Source organism: Elephas maximus, chromosome 16, assembly GCF_024166365.1.
Source record: "Elephas maximus indicus isolate mEleMax1 chromosome 16, mEleMax1 primary haplotype, whole genome shotgun sequence".
Classification (NCBI taxonomy): domain Eukaryota; kingdom Metazoa; phylum Chordata; class Mammalia; order Proboscidea; family Elephantidae; genus Elephas; species Elephas maximus.
The window spans coordinates 29896286-29916584 of NC_064834.1; the positions used below are offsets into that span (position 1 = coordinate 29896286).

General features: G+C 39.5%; 1 protein-coding gene across 1 annotated transcript in view; it reads right to left on the bottom strand.

Annotated features, from left to right (window-relative positions):
- TFAM (transcription factor A, mitochondrial) overlaps window positions 1–11647 on the bottom strand; it is a 28013-nt gene extending 16366 nt beyond the window's left edge. The window contains exons 1-2 of the mRNA XM_049855578.1: window positions 11411–11647; window positions 10733–10851 (exon numbers count right to left, since the gene is read on the bottom strand). Coding sequence (XP_049711535.1) covers window positions 10733–10851; window positions 11411–11511 — 220 coding nt within the window. The 5' untranslated portion in view covers window positions 11512–11647. The remainder of the gene's footprint in view (window positions 1–10732; window positions 10852–11410) is intronic.
- Window positions 11648–20299: the final 8652 nt, after the last annotated feature.

The window sequence follows — 20299 nt, forward strand, 5'->3', positions numbered from 1 at the left end:
CAGAAACTGATTATAAGTTCAAGTAGCTCGGTAATCAATTATTTCGTGTTTTTTAGTTTATATTTTAACAAAACATTTTTAAAATCTTTCAGGAATTATTAAGTTCATAAACCTGACTAAACAATAAAATACAATCTTGATTTACATATCACTATTCTGTATTTTAATTATTGAATTACCATTTGAAAATATATGAGGTTATTCTAAAATCAACCCATTACTTCACTTCCCTTCCTCAAGTCTTAACTGCAATGGTGGGGTTTAACTAACAAACCATTTGTTGGTCCCAACTCCTATGTTTTACAAGATATGCATAGTTAAGCAACCAAAAAAGAGCAGGAGTGGTATACTAATCTCAAGTAAAACAGACTTCAAAACAAAACCTGGCATAAAGGACAAGGAATGCCGTTATATAATGATTAAACAGACAATCCACCACGAGGACATAACCATAATAAATATCTACACACCCAATGACAGGGTTCCAAAACACATAAAACTCTAACAGCACTGAAGAGAGAAAATGACAGTTCCACAATAATAGTAGGAGACTTTAACACACCACCCTCAGCAAAAGACAGAAATCTAGAAAAAGACTCAGCAAAAAACACAAAAGACCTTAAAGCCACAATCAACCAACCTGACCTCACAGACATACACAGAACACTCTACCCAACAGAAGCAAAGTACACATTCTTTTTCAACACACATGGAACATTCTCCAGAACTGACCACATCTTAGGTCTATAAGCAACTCTTAACAAATCCAAAACACTGAGATAATACAAAGCATCTTCTCTGATCACAACACCATAAAGGTAAAAACTGACAACAGGAAGAGCAAGGGAAAAAACTCAGTTGCATGGAAACTCAATAATGTCTTGCTTAAAAAACCATGGGTAATAGAAGAAATCAAAGATGGAATCAAAAAATTTCTAGAATCAAATGAGAATGAAAACACATCATACCAAAACCTTTGAGACACAGCAAAAGCAGTGCTCAGAGGTCAATTTATTGCAATAGAAGCACACATAAAAAAGGAGACATAATCAAAACATTAGCTACACTACTTGAACAAATACAAAGAGAACAACAAAAGAAGCCCACAACTACCTGAATAAATAAAGTTCAGAGCATATATAAATGAAATAGAGAACAGAAAAACAATAGAAAGAAACAACAAAACCAAAAGCTGGCTCTTTAAAAGGATCAACAAAATCGAAAAACTCATTGATAAAAGAAAAACGAGATGAATCGAATAAGCCAAATAAGAAATGAAATGGGGGACCCTACAACACACCCGACTGAAATAAAAAGGATCTTAACAGAGTATTATGAAAAACTATACTCCAACAAATTTGAGAACCTAGAGGAAAAGAACAAATTTCTGGAAACACGCTACCTACCCAAACTAACACAAAATAATGCTGAAAATCTGAACAGACCCAAAAGAACAGAAGAAACTGAAAACGCAATAAAAATAACCTCCCAACAACAAAAAAGCCCTGGCCCAGATGGCTTCACTGGAGACTTCTACCAAACATTCAGAGACAAGCTTATGGCAGTACTACTTAAACTATTTTGTAACATAGAAAAGGGGTATTTCCAAACTCATTCTATGAAGCCAGGATAACCCTATACCAAAATCAGGCAAAGATACCACAAAAAAGAAATTATAGACCAACATCTCTCATGAATATATATGCAAAAATTCTCAACAAAATTCTAGCCAATAGAATTGTGTACCATATGGAAAAAAAAAAAATACACTACGACCAAGTGCGATTCCTACCAGATATGTAAGGATGGTGCAACATTAGAAAATCAATCAACGTAATCCACCACATAAATGAAACAAAACAATTATATGACCATCTCATTCAATGCAGAAAAAGCATTTAACAAAATCCAACACCAATTCCTGACTAAAAAAACTCTCAATAGGTATAGAACGCAAATTCTGCAATATAATAAACGGCATCTAAACAAAACAAACAGCCAACATCATTTTTTTTTAATTCTTATTGTGCTTTAAGTGAAAGTTTACAAACCAAGTTAGTCTCTTACACAAAAACTTATATAGACCTTGCTACATACTCCTAATTGCTCTCCCCCTAATGAGACACTATCTCTTTTCGTGTCTATTTCACCAGCTTCTAACCCCCTCTACCCTCTCATCTCCCCTCCAGAGAGGAGATGCCAACATAGTCTCAAGTGGCAAACTGATCCAACAAGCTCACTCATATCCAGCATCCCTCTCCAACCCACTGTCCAGTCCAATCCATGTCTGAAGAGTTGGCTTTGGGCATGGTTCCTGCCCTGGGCCAAGAGAAGGTCTGGGGACCATGACCCCTGGGGTCCTTCTAGTTTCGGTCAGACCATTAAGTCTGGTCTTTTTATGAGAATTTGGGGTCTGCATCCCACTGCTCTCCTGCTCCCTCAGGGGTTCTCTGTTGTGGTCCCTGTCAGGGCAGTCATTGGTTGTAGCCCGGCACCATTTAGCTCTTCTCTCAGGCTGAAGTAGTCTCTGGTTTACGTGGCTCTTTCTGTCTCCTGGCCTCCTAAGTACCTTGTGTCCTTGGTGTTCTTCATTCTCCTTTGATCCAGGTGGGTTGAGACCAATTGATGCATCTCAGATGGCCGCTTGCTAGCGTTTCCGACCCCAGATGCTTCTCTCCAAGGTGGGATGCAGAATGTTTTCTTAATAGATTTTATTGTGCCAATTGACTTAGATGTCCCCTGAAACCATGGTCCCCCAATCCCTGCCCCTGATACACTGGCCTTCGAAGCATTCAGTTTATTCAGGAAACTTCTTTGCTTTTCGCTGTTCAGTTGTGCTGACTGCACCTGTATTGTATGTTGTCTTTCTTGTCACCTAAAGTAGTTCTTATCTACTATTAAATTAGTGAATACCCCCTCACCCTCCCTCCCTCCCACCTCTCATAACCATCAAAGAATATTTTCTTCTCTGTTTAAACTATTTCTTGAGTTTTTACAATAGTGGTCTTATACAATATTTGTCCTTTTGCAACTGACTAATTTCACTCAGCATAATGCCTTCCAGATTCCTCCATGTTATGACATGTTTCACAGATTCATCACTGTTCTTTATCGATGCATAGTATTCCATTGTGTGAATATACCATAATTTATCCATTCATCCGTTGATGGGCACCTTGGTTGCTTCCATGTTTTTCCTATTGTAAACAGCGCTATATGATATATGAACATGGGTGTACATATATCTGTTCGTGTAAAGGCTCTTATTTCTCTAGGATATATTCCAAGGAGTGGGCTTGCTGCGGGATAGAACAGTAGTTCCATTTCTAGCTTTTGAAGGAAGCGCCAGATTGATTTCCAAAGTGGTTGTACAATTTCACATTCCCACCAGCAGTGTATAAGCGTTTCAATCTCTCCACAGCCTCTCCAACATATATTGTTTTCAGTTTTTAGGATTAATGCCAGCCTTGTTGGAGTGAGATGGAATCTCACTGTAGTTTTGACGTGCATTTCTCTAATGGTTAATGATCGTGAGCATTTCCTCACGTATCTGTCAGCTACCTGAATGTCTTCTTTAGTGAACTGTCTGTTCATATCTTTTGCCCATTTTTTAATTGGGTTATTTGTCTTTTTGCAGTATCATACAGATTTCAGAGATCAGGCGCTGATCGGAAATGTCATAGCTAGAAGCTTTTTCCCAGTCTGTAGGTAGTCTTTTTACTCTTTTGGTGAAGTCTTTGGATGAGCATAGGTGTTTGATTTTTAGGAGCTCCCAGTTACCTAGTTTTTCTTCTGCATTGTTAGTAATGTTTCCTATACTGTTTATGCCATGTACTAGGGCTCCTAACCTTGTCCCTATTTTTTCTTCCATGATCTTTATCGCTTTAGATTTTATATTTAGGTCTTTGGTCCATTTTGAGCTTATTTTTGTACATGGAGTGAGGTATGAGTCTTGTTTTGTATTTTTGCAGATGGATATCCAGTTATGCCAGCACTATTTGTTAAAAAAGACTGTCTTTTTCCATTTAACTGTTTTGGGGCATTTGTCAAATATCAATTGCTCATATGTGGATGGATTTATGTCTGGATTCTCAATTCTGTTCCATTGGTCTATGTATCTGTTGTTGTACCAGTACCAGGCTGTTTTGTCTACTGTGGCGGTATAATAGGTTCGAAAATCTTTTTCAGTAATGCTTTACTTCTCTGGGGCCTCTTTCCCTTCCATATGAAGTTGGTGATTTGTTTCTCCATCTCATTAAAGAATGCCATTGGAATTTGGATCGGAATTGCATTAAATGTACAGATCGCTTTTGGTAGAATAGACATTTTTATAATGTTAATTCATCCTATCCATGAGCAATGTATGTTTTTCCACTTATGTAGGTGTTTTTTTTTTTTTTTTTTTTGGTAGGTCTCTTGTTTTTTTGCAGAAGTGTTTTGTAGTTTTCTTTGTATAAATCTTTTACATGTCTCGTAAGATTTATTCCTAAGTATTTTATCTTCTTGGGGGCTATTGGTGATTTCCTCTTTGATGTTCTTTTTGTTGGCGTAGAGGAACCCAACTGATTTTTGAATTTTTATCTTGTATCCCGATACTCTGCTGAACTCTTCTATTAGTTTCAGTAGTTTTCTGGAGGATTCCTTAGGGTTTTCTGTGTATAACATCATGTCATCTGCAAATAGAGATAATTTTACTTCCTTGCCAATCTGGATGCCCTTTATTTCTTTATCTAGCCTAACTGCTCTGGCTAGGACCTCCAGCACAATGTTCAATAAGAGCTGTGATAAAGGGCATCCTTGTCTGGTTCCCGTTCTCAAGGGGATTGCTTTCAGGCTCTCTCCATTTAGAGTGATGTTGGCTGTTGGCTTTGTATGAATGCCCTTTATTATGCTGAGGAATTTTCCTTCCATTCCTATTTTGTTGAGAGTTTTTATCATGGATGGGTGTTGAACTTTGTCAAATACCTTTTTGTATCATTGATAAAATCATCTGATTCTTGTCTTTTATTTATGTGACGGATTACATTAATTGTTTTTCTAATGTTGAACCATCCCTGCATACCTGGTATGAATCTCCCTTGGTCATGGTGGATTATTTTTTTGATATGTCCTTGAATTCTATTGGCTAGAATTTTGTTGAGGATTTTTGCATCTATGTTCTTGAGGGATACAGGTGGTGTAGTTTCCTTTTTTGTGGTGTCTTTACCTGGTTTTGGTATTGGGGATTTGCTGGCTTCATAGAATGAGTTTGGTAGTATTCTGTCCTTTTCTATGCTCTGAAATACCTTTAGTAGTAGTGGTGTTAACTCTTCTCTGGAAGTTTGGTAGAACTCTGCAGGGATGCCATCTGGGCCAGGGCTTTTTTTATTATCTTTTCAATCTCTTGTTATGAGTTTATTTAATTCTTCTACCTCTGTTTGTGTTAGTTTAGGTACATAGTATGTTTCTAGGAATTCATCCATTTCTTCTAGGTTTCCAAATTTGTTACAGTACAATTTTTCACAGTAATCTCATATGATTTTTTTTTTAATTTCAGTTGGGTCTGCTGTAGTTCCACCCACCTTATTTCTTATTCAGGTTATCTGCTGGCTCTCCTGTTTTTCTTTTGTCAGTTTGCCCAATGGTTTGTCAATTTTGTTGATTTTTCCAAAGAGCCAGGTTTTCATCTTGTTAATTCTTTTGTTTTTGTTTTCTATTTCATTTAGTTCTGCTCTAATTTTTATTATTTGTTTTCTTCTGGTGCCTGAGGGTTTCTTTTGTTGTTCTCTTTCTATTTGTTCAAGTTTTAGGGATAATTCTTTGATTTTGGCCCTTTCTTCTTTTTGTATATGTGCATTTACTGACATAAATTGGCCTCTGAGCACTGCTTTTGCTGTGTCCCAAAGGTTCTGATAAGAAGCGTTTTCATTCTCATTAGATTCTATGAATTTCTTTATTCCATCCTTAATGTCTTCTATAATCCAGTCTTTTTTGAGCAGGGTATTGTTCTGTTTCCAAGTGTTTCATTTCTTTTCCCTGCTTTTTCTGTTATTGATTTCCACTTTTACGGCCTTATGGTCAGAGAAGATGCTTTGTAATATTTCAATGTTTTGGATTCTGCTAAGGCTCGCTTTATGACCTAAGGTATGGTCTATTCTAGAGAATGTTCCATGTGCACTAGAAAAGAAAGTATACTTGACTGTTGTTGGGTGGAGTGTTCTGTATATGTCTATGAGGTCAAGCTGGTTGATTGTGGCATTTAGATCTTCCGTGTCTTTACCAAGCTTCTTTCTGGATGTCCTGTCCTTCATCGAAAGTGGTGTGTTGAAGTCTCCTGCTATTCAGCCAACATCGTTCTTAACGGAGAGGGGCTGAAAACATTTCTCTTTAGAACAGGAATAAGACAAGGATGCCCTTTATCACCATTCCTATTGAACATTGTGCTGGAAGTCCTAGCTAGAGCAATATGGCAAGAAAACGAAATCAAGGGCATCCAAATTGGAGAAGTAAAACGGTTCTTATTTGAGGATGATATGATTCTATACATAGAAAACTCAAAAGACTTCACAAGAAAACTACCGGAACTAATACAGAGATTAAGCAGAGTTGCCAGATACAAGATAAACATACAAAAATCAGGTGAATTCCTATACATCAGTAAAGAGAAAGACGAAAAGGAAATCAAGAAAACAATACCATTCATAATAGCCCCTAAAAATATAAAATACTTAGGAATAAATCTAACCAGCGATGTAAAAAACCTATACAAAGAAAACTACAAAACGCTACAGCAAGAAACCAAAAGAGATCTACATACCATGCTCATGGACAGGTGGACTCAACATTGCAAAAATGTCAATTCTATCCAAAGCAATCTACAAATAAAATGCAATCGTGATCCAAAAACCAAAAACATTCTTTAAAGAGATGGAAAAACTAATCATTAACTTTATGTGGAAAGGGAAGAGAACCCCAGATAAGTAAAACACTATTGAAGAAGAAGAATAATGTAAGAGGACTCACACTACCTGATCTCAGAAACTACTATACAATGACAGTAGTCAAACACCTGGTACTGGTACAACAACAGATACATTGACCAATGGAACAGAATTGAGAACCTAGATGTAAATCCATCTACCTATGGTCACCTTGGAAACCCTGCTGGCATAGTGCTTAAGTGCTATGGCTGCTAGCCAAAAGGTCAGCAGTCTGAATCCTCCAGCGGCTCCATGGAAACTCTATGGGGCAGTTCTACTCTGCCCTATAGGGTCGCTATGAGTCAGAACTGACTCGACAGCAGTGTTTTTTTTTTTTTTTAATGGTCACCTGATCTTCAACAAGGGCCCAAAGTCCATCAGATGGGTAACAGATAGTGTTTTTAACAAATGGTGCTGGCAAAACTGGATGTCCATCTGCAAAAAAATGAGACAGGACTCATACCTCACACCATACACAAAAACTATTTCAAAATGGATCAAAAACCTAAATATAAAACCAAAAACTATAAAAATCATAGAAGAAAAAATAGGCTCACGTTTACAAGTTCTAATACACAGCATAAATAGGATACAAACCACAAATAACGATATGCAAATACCATAAGATAAGCAAGAAAACTGAACGCTTATGCTCATCAAAAGAATAAAAAGAGAACCTGTAGCCTGGGAAAAAAATTTTGGCTATAACATATCCAACAAATGTCTAATCTCTAAAATCTACAGGAAAATCCAACACCTCTGCAACAAAAACACAAACAATCCAGTTAAAAAATAGGCAAAGGATATGAACACACACTGCACCAAAGACATCTTTCAGGCAGCTGACACATGAGGAAATGCTCGTGATCATTAGCCATCAGAGAAATGCAAATCAAAGCTATAATGAGATACCATCTCACCCCAATATTACCAGCAGTGATCAAAAAAAAAAAAAAAACAGAAAATAACAAATGTTGGAGAGGCTGCAGGGAGGCCAGAATTCTTATCCACTGCTGGTGGGAATGTAACACGGTACAACTATTTTGGGAAATGATACAGCGCTTCCTTAGAAAGGTAGAAATAGAAATATTATACAATGCAGCAATCCCATTCCTAGGAATATGTCCTAGTGAAATAAAAGCCATCACACAAATAGACATATGCACAACCATGTTCACTGCAGCATTATTCACAATACCAAAAAGATGGAAACAACCTAAGTGCCCATCAAAAGATGAAAACTATGGCATATACACACAATGAATACTACGCAACAATAAAGAACAATGATGAATCTGCAAAACACCTCACAACATGGATGAATCTGGAGAGTATTATGCTGACTGAAACAAGTCAATCACAAAAGGACAAATACTGTATGAGAACACTCTTATATCAACTAGTGAAAGAACGTTGACACACAGAAAGAAACAATCTTTGATGGTGACAGAGGAGGGAGGTGGGGAGAGGAAAACACTAACTAGACATTGTTGTTGTTATTAGTGCCATTGAGTCATTTCCTACTCATATGTACAACAGAACAAAACACTGCTGGGTCCTGCACCATCCTCACAATCGTTATGCTTGACCCATTGTTGCAGCCACTGTGTCAGCTGTTTCTTCTCATTTTGAGTTGTGCCACATCAGCAAATGAAGGTCTCGAAAGCTTGACTCCATCCACGTCATTAAGGCTGACTCTACTTTGATGAGGCAGCTCTTCCCCAGTTGTCTTTTCAGTGCCTTCCAAGCCGAGGGGCTCATCTTCCAGTACTACATCAGAAGATGTTCTGCTGCTATTCATAAGGTTTTCACTGGCTAAGTCTTTTCAGAAATAGACTGCTGAGTCCTTCTTACTAGTCTGGCTTAGTTTAGATGCTCAGCTGAAACTTGTCTGCCATGGATGACCCTGCTGGTATCTGAATACTGGTGGCATAGCTTCCAGCATCACAGCAACGCACGAGTGCCCACAGTACGACAAAATGACAGATGCATGGGGGAACCAGACAATAGGTAAGTGGTAACTGTGGTGAAGGGTAAGACAGTACACAATACTGGGGAAGCCAGCACAACTTGACCAAGGCAAAGTCATAGAAGCAACATCCAATTAAAAAAAAAAAAAATTTGTCAGGTCAATTTTGACTCACACAGACCGTACAGGGCAGAGCAGAACTGTCCCATTGGGTTTCCAAGGAGCGTCTGGTGGATTTAAACTGCCATCCTTTTGGTTAGCAGTTGTAGCACTTAACTACTACGCCACAAGGGTTTCCAGAAACTTCAGAGACACATCCAAACTCTCATGGGGGCAGAGTTACTGGGCTGAGGGCTGGTGACCATGGTCTCTGGGGACATCTAGCTCAACTGGCATAACATAATTTATAAAGAATATGTTCTACATACTACTTTGGTTAGTAGCATCTGGGGTCTTAATGGTTTATGAGTGGCCATCTAAGATACTCCTCTGGTCCTACCACCGTATCTGGAGCAAGGGAGAATGAAGGAACCCAAAGACACAAGAGAAAGATTAGTCCAAAGGACTAAGGGACCGCAACTATCACAGCCTCCACCAGACTGAGTCCAGCACAAGTAGATGGTCCCCAGCTACTACCACCAACTGCTCTGATGGGGATTAAAATAGAGCTTCCCTGACAGAGCTGGAGGAAAATGTAGAACAAAATTCAAACTCACAAAAAAAAAGACCAGACTTACTGGTCTGGCAGAGGCTGGAGAAACCCTGAAAGTATTACCCCGGACACCCTTTTAACTCAGTACTGAGGTCACTCCTGAGGTTCAATCTTCGGCCAAAGACTAGGCAGGCCCATAAAACAAACATGTAGTCCAACCGTGTATTTAAGACTAAATGGGCACACCAGCACAGGGGCAAGGACAAGAAAGGCAGGTGGTGACAGGAGTTGAATGAATGGAAATGGGGAACCCAAGGTCTTTATAGGGAGAGTGTTGACACATGACAGGGTTGGCAACCAATGTTACAAAACAATATGGGTATTAACTGTTTAATGAGAAATTAATTTGCTCTGTAAACCTTCATCTAAAGCACAATAAAAAAATATATGAATACTTAAGCATGTCTCTTAAACTGATTATTTATAATGTATAAATTTTTATTATGGCTCATTTGATTTTCACAAGTCCCCCATAATGTACTGCATGTGAAAGGGCTTTAGAAATCATAAACAAAGTTTAGGAATTTAGTTATTATCTTTACATTATATCCCAAAATGAAGGTCCCCCAACCTTTCTAGTGATTGAACAAACATCTTATCTTTTTGTCTTGTTTAGGAAACTCAAGACAACAATTCACTTTCCATGGAAAATTAACAGTAATATGCATAGAGTTTTACAGTTTACAAAACATTTTCCATAAGTCATTTCATGCAATTTCATTGATAATTCCCTGAAGCAGAAGAGGAGCTAAGCAAGAAATAAAATAATTCATCAGTGGTCCACTAGGTCAATAGCAACTAGGCCCAAAACTCAGGTTTTCATTTTCTTCAAAGCGTACTTTCCACTCTACATATTGATATTTAAAAAATATTTTTATTAGTCCTCATTTATATTTAAAGCATTTCTATCTGGTATAAAGTATGTTATGCTTCCTATTTTACAGACCATCCGGCAAAGAACAATTAAATGATATATTTCTTTCTGCAGTCACTGGATGTTTTGGTAACTGCAAATCTGGTTTGCAGTTTAAATGCTTAGCATCCTGTTTATTTGCACATCAGAGAAGAGTAACAATCTCCCAAACTCCTTACCTGGGTTCTGAGCTTTAAATATGGGTAGTTGTTCTGTAGAAAATCGAAGGTATGAACTCAAAGGCTTCTTTGGGTAACTACCCAAGGTGGATGAAAACCATCTCGGTACACACACAAAACTACACGTAAATAAAAACAAAATAATTAAATGTCAGATTAATTGCTAGTAGTCATATGTATATGAACAGAGATTCCAAATAAGGTGTCATCAAGATGCTACATCTAACACCGTCAACAAGAAAATAAGTGACATTTAAAATTGTCTTAACCAGGAGGAAGAGCCTGCAAAACTGGTCTCAAAGCCCTCATCTCCTAAAAAGGGCAGACAGTAGAGGAAAGCGCCTATACTCCAGCTACCGGGTTCCACCTCCTCAACGCACACATAGTGGCGGGAGACTCTTGGCGTGACTTCGCAGAGGACAGGTGCTCGCAGACTAGACTGTGGCGAGGGGCGGGAGGAGGGGTGGAGGGCGGCAGGAAGCAAGGCATGGGGTACTTACTGGAGTAAGGCCTGCTCTCAAAGCCACGGTCCCTTTGTCAAGGTCGAGGTCTGAACTAAACGGTCAGGGTGGCCCTGACCTCCTTAGGATGGGCAGAAAGTGGACGGAAGTGTCTACACTGCAGCCCCGGGGCGGCCTCGGCCTTGCCACCTCCTGAGGCGCAGGAGAGCGGTCCTACCTGAGGGGAAAGCGCAGTCGACTTCCACAGCTCGAGCACAGCTCCGCGCCGGACTTGCCCAGGGCACTCAGCACGCCCCACACACCCCGGAGAAGCGCCATCGCACCTGCGGACAACTCAGCGACCCGGCTCCAATCTCGTAAAGTCTCCGGGCACGATAAAACAACCCCAACAATGACAACCCCAGCACCCTTGCGAACCTCCTGAGTTTGTTAACACGCCCGCCACTCGCGAGGCACTATGGGAAGCCAGTTAACATCCGGTCGGGAGATAGGGGTGGGGCAAGGCAGCGAAAGCAAATAAGCGCAGGCTCCGTAGTGACTCCCTCGATGGGCGGGACTGCCACAACGGAGGAGGAGCTCTGAGGCGGTTAAGGTGAACCGCCTCCCGGCTTGCCTGTGGAGGGCCCTGGCCCCCAGGGGGCGCTGCGAAGCCGCCTTTGCCCCCGGCCCCCAGCAGTCAGTTCTCAGTGGGGCCGGTTGACTGCTCGAGGGGCGGCGGCAGCCTCACCCCGACCTGGCACTGGCTGGCGTCCTGCCGTGATGGCCCGAAGGGCTAGTACGTAACAGACATTTTTACCACGAGGACACTGGGTAAACTGTGCAGGCGGCGCTGCTCTGTGGTCTCAGTGGCGGGTGCTGCGAGCCAGGGGAGCCTCGCAGTTCAAGTCGGACTGAAGCTCAGTTCATAGTTACCACAGAGAGTGCTTAGAGCCGGGGTTCGCAAATCTAAAAATGAAGAGCCTCAGGCCTTGCTGCAGGGTCTGATTTAACTAGTCGGCCGGGGTGGGGGTGGGATGGGGTGGGGGTGGGGGTGGTAGGCTGAGGGGGGACCCTCAATCTGCTTTTTTTGAACAAGTTCCCTAATTTTTAACAAGTTCCAATGCAGGTGATCCACGTTTAAAGCAATTTTGATTTAGAGTGTCGACCCAATCACTGCAAATATCCCTGACACATTGTTCAACTTTGACATTCAACCCTGCTTAATGGGGGTAGGGGTGGGGGGGGCAGGAAACGAGATTACGCAAGTTGGTTGTCTAGAGACTCTGGTTCTAGTTCCTGCGCTGGTATTAATAGCTAGACCCGGAAGTGTAGCATCTCCTCCAGTCACCCCAGTATGCTGTATACAAATAACCATTTACTGGGTATGCCAAGGCATGAAAAAGGTTGTAAAGACCTATGCTATTCAAGGTGCCGCAGCTTTTAAATTGCAGTTATTTTAAAGTTAACCACCTCCTGAGACACTCATTCCTCTGTTGCATAGCCGTCATTGTTAGAAAATTCTCCCCATTGTAATATTAAGATGAGAGTCTACTGCTTTTCTATAGCCTCCAAGCATTGGCCTTTCGGAGCCGCAAAGCCACAGAGGACTAAGCCAACTTGTTTTAAGTGGTAAACAACTATCACCACTTCCCTTTTCATAGACTCTCAGGATTGAAAGGGAACTTCTACGTCATCTCTTCAAGCCTCTCCTCCTGTTATGGATAAAACAGGATTTGTTTTTATTTTTCTGAGTATATACTATGTAGGAGGCCCCAAACAGACAAAAGATACCTCTCTCTCCCTAAAGCCTAGTGGCAGAGTAAAGAAGTAAATGATTACCATGTCAAGGTAGATAGAGGTAAGTATGGGATAGAATTTCTTATAATTACATTTAACTGCTTTCTAAACTAATTTGCTTTTTCTTTATCTAGTTTTTTTTTTATTCTTTGAGATGTTTGATATTTTTAACTTTTGAGCATTCAAAAAAATCTTTTTGTGGTTGCTATTTTTTTAAAGCATTGTGGTAAATCCCATAAAAATTTTAGAAATCTGATCTATAATATTTCTGTTCTCGTCAGATACCAGTATTCCTTAAAATTAATTTATATCAGGGGTGATAATTTTATTCTAAATACAGTGTTTACAAGGAAAACATAGCACTACCTTGTGATGGTTAAGATTGTGTGTCAACTTGGCTGGGCCATGATTCTCAGTGGTTTGGCAGTTACGATGTAGTTTGGCAGCTATGTAATAATGTAATCACCTCCATGATGAGATCTGTTATGAGCCCCAATCAGCTGAAAGGGCGTCTCCTTGGGGGTGTGGCCTGCATCCAATATATGTGGGCTTTCTGGCAAAGCTCACTGGCTTTTGCTTGCTCTGGAACCTAATCTGACCTCCAGTTCTTGGTACTTGAGCTAGCAGCTTACCTGTCAGTCTTGTTATGCATCAGCCTCTGAAGGCTGTGAGCCAGCAACCTGCTGTCTTAACTGCCGATCTTGGATTTGTCCACCTCCGAAGCCTGTGAGCCAGAGGCCTGCTGCCTGACCTGGCCTCTTAGGTTCCCCAGCCCCTGAAGCTACATGAGTTGGGAGAAGCCTCCCGCATGACCCATGGGCTTGGAACTTTCCAGCCTCTACAACCATGTGAGCTATTTCTTTGATATAAATTTCTCTCCCTCTCTCTCTCTGTATATAAAAGGAATAGACAGGATACGCTTCACTGGTTTTGCTTCTCTAGAGAACCCAGCCTAAGACATACCTACTTACTCAAACTGTTTTTGATCAAAAAAGCATGGTTTCACTTAAATTTATAAAACCGGAAGACTTAGGACGGCATTTCCCTGGAGGCCTCTGCCTTTACTTCCATTTTAAAAAAGCTCATCTACTCCTATCCGTGATTTCAACTGTCAGTTAAATCCTTACGATTCCCATACTCTATATTGAATCTAGACCTTTCCTTTTGGTCCCATATTCACATAAGGAACTGTATGCTGGACCCACAGGTACTTCAGTTGCAACATGCCCGAACAGAGTTCACTATCTTTCCTCTCTCATGAACTCCTTGTCTTGGTAAGAGGCACTGGTGTCCCACTGAAACATCCAAGCCAATTGTTGATAAATTATCCTAGAATTTTCTCCTTGACACCCCTCCCCCATCAATGATGATTCTATTTATTAACTCCTTTCTAGTATGCATTACCTTTTCCATCCCATTGTTGTCACTTTAGTTCGGGTCAGTAGTGTGCTGGTAAACTGGCCCTCTGAAAAGAAAGGCCCAATTTGTAGTGTTTACCAGTTTCTGTGGTGTAAATACTTCCACCATGGCTGGTGCCACATGATGTTACTGAACCAGAAGTTGGGAAGAGATGCTCCTAATTGGCTCTCCAAGCCAGTACCAGGCTGCTTCTCTGTGTCACTAGTTCAGGTTCTGCCATCTTTTCCTGAACTCATACGGTAGTTTTTCTACCAATGTTTTGAAAAGGCAAGTCCCGTTTATTAATTTACTCACTGAATATGTATTTAGCACTGTATGCCAGGCAGGCATATGTATGCATTTTACACCTTCAATGGCTCTTGCTTATCCACAGAATCAAGTTCAAATTCTCATATTCAGCATACAAGTCTTCCATGAACCAGCCCTTCTGCTTCCTGTATAGGTTCATCCTTCATTTCACCCCTTTAAAAAGTATTTTATATTTTTAATACCTATTTATTCTTCTGACTTAAGAGATACATCAAACCACTTCATTTGGCTCCGAGTCTACCACTGCTTTTTGTGTGATATGTTAAAGTCATAGAAATTACTGGTTGAATGTACAGACTTAAAAGTAAGACAGATCTGAAGACAGATTGTTACTTACTAGCTATATGGCCTTACCAAATAAAAATTTCTTGGACTCAGAGTATTCTCCTTTTAAAATGGGGGCATTAATGGTTGATTCTTAGGATTGTTGTGAAGATTAAGTTAGATAATATATATAAAGTTCTTAGCAGAGTCCCTGGAATATAGTAAAGGCTCAGTAAATGGCGGCTATTATTATCCTTATGTTATTCATAGCAATTATTATTAGCTTCTAAATAATTATAGGTATAGTATGAATTATACTCAAAAAAGTCAGATTTGCTTCAGAGCCCTGTTATTACTTCATTGTCATTTTTTCTCCCTGTTAAATAATATACTTACATACCAGCATTGCTCTCTCTTCCTATTGAACTCTTAACATTTCTTAAATTAGTAATTTTTGAGAATAAATACTGTGATATTTGTTGAAAAATTAAAACAACACATGCTTAAGTTTGAATCATTCTTTAATGTTTTCAGAACTTTTAAAAATCATTTTATTTGATTTTATGATTCACAAATCAAAGAAGTCGACAGAGAAAGTATTGTCATGATCATGGTTCCCAATTTACAGATGAGAAAATGAAGTTCCGAAAGCCTAATTCACAAGGTTGTAATGGTTAGTAAATTATGGGGGTGAAAACCTGGTCTTCCAATTCATTGCCCTGTGCTTTTCTGACTATATTAGACTGTCCCTCAGACTCAGTTAACACAGAACTTCATCCCAGGCCAAAATATCTTCCTTGGGTCTTCTATAGTATGTGAGCCCATATCACTTATTTGGTACTTAACATCCAATTCTCTGGGTTTTAATCATGGTTTTTTGGGTTATTTTGTTAGTTTGTTTTTAATGTATACATATTTTTTTCCCTCAACACATGGAAAGCTACTTGAGGTCAAGACTGGGTCTTACGCTCCTTTTTATCCCCCATAGTACTTTAGGAAAGACTGGTGGCATAGTAGTTAAGTGCTACAGCTGCTAACGAAAAGGTCAGCAATTCAAATCTGCCAGGCGCTCCTTGGAAACTCTACGGGGCAGTTCTACACTGTTCAATGGGGTCGCTATGAGTCGGAATCAACTCGATGGCAGTGGGTTTTTTTTTGGGTTATAGTACTTTAGCAGAGAGCATTGGGCAAGATAGATAGATAGATATAGATAGAAAGAAAATGTGAAAAAATTAGAACCTGCACAAATTATTTATACACCAGTTTGGCCCCATAGAAAACAAAAGCTACCAGTCAGAAGTTTCATTTGCCAACATAAGGGAAAGATGGGAAGCATGTAAAACTTCAGGAATGTACACGTGACAGTAATGACCATGGTAAATTGATACTTGCACATTGGTAAAGCTGAAGGTAGCACTAATAAAGAGCAGTAGCTGCCAGAGGCCTGTATTATTTTCTCTGAATATTGGTGTTAAATGCATAGATATCGTTCAAATGAAGAAAAAATATTCTTAAGAGAATGCAGTCTTGCTTTTAAAATTATAATGGATAAATAATTCAGGTCTATAGTAGGAATGGAGCCCTGGTGACATAGTGGTTAAGAGCTCAGCTGCTAACCAAAAGGTTGGCAGTTCAAATCCACGAGCCGTTCCTTAGAAACCCTAGGGGGCAGTTCAACTCTGTCCTATATGGTCGCTGTGAGTTGAAACCGACACAACAGCATGTAACAACAACAACACAGTAGGGACAACCATCTAACAGAATGAGGAAGAGATTTGATTCTGAACTCGTAAGTAAAATCTATTTCTGTAGATAAAATCGTAAATACCATATTTAAAGACAATTTACTCATCAATAATTAAAGTTTTAAAAAGAAAAGATGTCACTTTGATTACGACGGTGCAACTGACCCTGGCCTTGGTCTTTTTAATCCCCTCGTATGCAATGAAAGCTGGGCAATGAAACAGGAAGACGGAAGAATTGACGCATTCGAATCATGTTGGTGAACATGGACTGCCAGGAGAATGAATAAATTAGTCTTAGAAGAAGTACAGCCAGAATGCTCCTTAGAAGTGAGGATGACAAGATTTTCACTCACTTACTTTGGGCACATCAGGAAAGACAAATCACTAAAAAAGGACATAATGCTTGGTAAAGTAGAGGGTCAGTGAAAATGAGGGAAACCCTCAATGAGATAGACTGAGACGATAACCACAACAAGGACTCAAACATACTAACAATAATGAACATGGCACAGAACCAAGCAACATTTCGTTGTGTTATACATAAGGTCGCCATAAGTTGAAGCTGCCTCAAATGGCAACTAACAACAATATATAGCACCATCATACACACTGAAAGGAGTACAAAAAAAATAACATTTGTTCCTCTCCCAAAAAAGTTATACCCTGACTGGGAAAACACAAAAATATAACAAGAATTCATTGGAGCACTATAAAAAATTAAAATTTGTTTAAATATCTCATAGTTTATCTTTCCTGTAAATACAGATGTCAATAAATTATACATGTAGAAAATTACATGTAAAATATTTTCCTTCAAACCGTTTTCATTTACTTGGGGTCTGTTACCTCACTGGAGTTTGCCTTTAGAATCAGTATTCAAAAGGAAGGAAGGGAACACAGCAAAGGGTACTTGTACATAGCCAACAGTCAACATCATCCTAAATGGAGAGAGTCTAAAAGCATTCCCATTGAGGCAGGGAACCAGACAAGGATGCCCTTTATCACCATTCTTATTCTGTATTCTTCTGGAGGTCCTAGCCAGAGCAATTAGGCTAGATAAAGAAATAAAGGGCATCCAGATTGGCAAGGAAAAAGTCAAAGTATCTCTATTTGCAGATGACGTGGTCTTATGTGCAGAATACCCTAAAGAATGCTCAAGAAAACTACTTAGTAGAGTTCAGCAGACTATCAGGATACAAGATAAACATACAAAAATCAGTTGGATTCCTCTACATCAACAAAAAGAACATTGAAGAGGAAATCACCAAATCAATACCATTTACAGTAGCCTCCAAGAAAATAAAATACTTAGGAATAAATCTTACCAGAGACGTAAAAGACCTAAACAAAGAAAACTACAAGACACTACTGTAAGAAACTAAAAGAGACCTTCATAAGTGGAAAAATATACCTCGCTCATGGATAGGAAGACTTAACATTGTAAAAATGTCTATTCTACCAAAAGCCATCTATAGATACAACGCAATTCTGATCCAAATCCCAATGACATTTTTTAATGAGATGGAGAAAAAAAATCACCAACTTCATGTAGAAGGGAAAGAAGCCCTGGATAAGTAAAGAATTACTGAAAAAGAAGAACAAAGTGGGAGGCCTCATTCTACCTGATTTTAGAACCTATTATACCGCCACAGTAGTCAAAACAGCCTGGTACTGGTACAACAACAGATACATAGGCCAATGGAACAGAATTGAGAATCCAGACATAAATCCATCCACATATGAGCAGCTGATATTTGACAAAGGCCCAAAATCCACTAAATGGGGAAAAGACAGTCTCTTTAACAAATGGTGCTGGCATAACTGGATATCCATCTGCAAAAAAATGAAACAAGACCCATACCTCATACCATGCATAAAAACAAACTCAAAATGGATCAAAGACCTAACTATAAAATCTAAAATGATAAAGATCATGGAAGAAAAATAGGGACAATGCTAGGAGCCCTAATACATGGCATAAACAGTATACAAAACATTACTAACAATGCAGAAGAGAAAACAGATAACTGGGAGCTCCTAAAAATCAAACACCTATGCTCATCCAAACACTTCACCAAAAGAGTAAAAAGATCACCTACAGACTGGGAGAAAGTTTTTAGCTATGACATTTCTGATCAGCATCTGATCTCTAAAATCTACATGATACTGCAAAAACTCAACTACAAAAAGACAATCCAATTAAAAAATGGGCAAAGGATATGAACAGACACTTCACTAAAGACATTCACGTAGCTAACAGATACATGAGGAAATGCTCACAATCATTAGCCATTAGAGAAATGCAAATCAAACTACAATGAAATTCCATCTCCAACAAGGCTGGCATTAATCCAAAACACACAAAATAATAAATGTTGGAGAGGCTGTGGAGAGACTGAAACACTTATACACTGCTGGTGGAAATGTAAAATGATACAAGCACTTTGGAAATCAATTTGGTGCTTCCTTAAAAAGCTAGAGATAGAACTACCATACGATCCAGCAATTCCACTCCTTGGAATATATCCTAGAGAAATAAGACCCTTTACACGAACAGATATATGAACACTCATGTTCACTGCAGCATTGTTTACAATAGCAAAAAGATGGAAGCAACAGAGGTGGCCATCAACAGATTAGTGGATAAATAAATTATGATATATTCACACAATGGAATACTATGCATGATAAAAACAATGATGAATCTGTGAAACATTTCATAACATGGAGTGATCTGGAAGGCATTATACTGAGTGAAATTAGTCAGTTGCAAAAGGACAAATATTGTATGAGACCACTATTATAAGAACTGGAAAAATACTTTAAACAGAAGAAAATATTCTTCGATGGTTACGAGAGTGGGGAGAGAGGGAGGGAGAGGAGTTTTCACTAATTAGATAGTAGATCAGAACTATTTTAGGTAAAGGGAAAGATAACACACAATACAGGAGAGGTCAGCACAACTGGACTAAACCAAAAGCACAGAAGTTGCCTGGATAACCTGAGTGCTTCAAAGGCCAGCATAGCAGGGGCGGGGGCTTGGGGACCATGGTTTCAGGGAACATCTAAGTCAATTGGCATAATAAAATCTATTAAGAAAACATTCTGCATCCCACTTTGGAGAGTGGCATCTGGGGTCTTAAATGCTAGCAAGCGGCCATCTAAGATGCATCAATTGGTCTCAGTCCACCTGGAGGAAAGAAGAATGAAGAACACTAAAGACGCAAGGTAATTATGAGCCCAAGAGACAGAAAGGGCCACATAAATCAGAGACTACATCAGCCTGAGACCAGAACTAGATGGTGCCTGGCTACAATCGATGACTGCCCTGACAGGGAACACAACAGAGAGCCCTTGAGGGAGCAGGAGAGAGTGGGATGCAGACCCCAAATTCTTGTAAAAAGTCCAGACTTAATGGTATGACTGAGACTAGAGGGACCCCAGAAGTCGTGGTCCCCAGACCTTCTTTTAGCCCAAGACAGGAACCATTCCTAAAGCCAACTCTTCAGACAGGGATTGGAATGGACTATGGAATAGAAAATGATCCTGGTGAAGAAAGAGCTCCTTGGATCAAGTAGACATACGAGACTAGG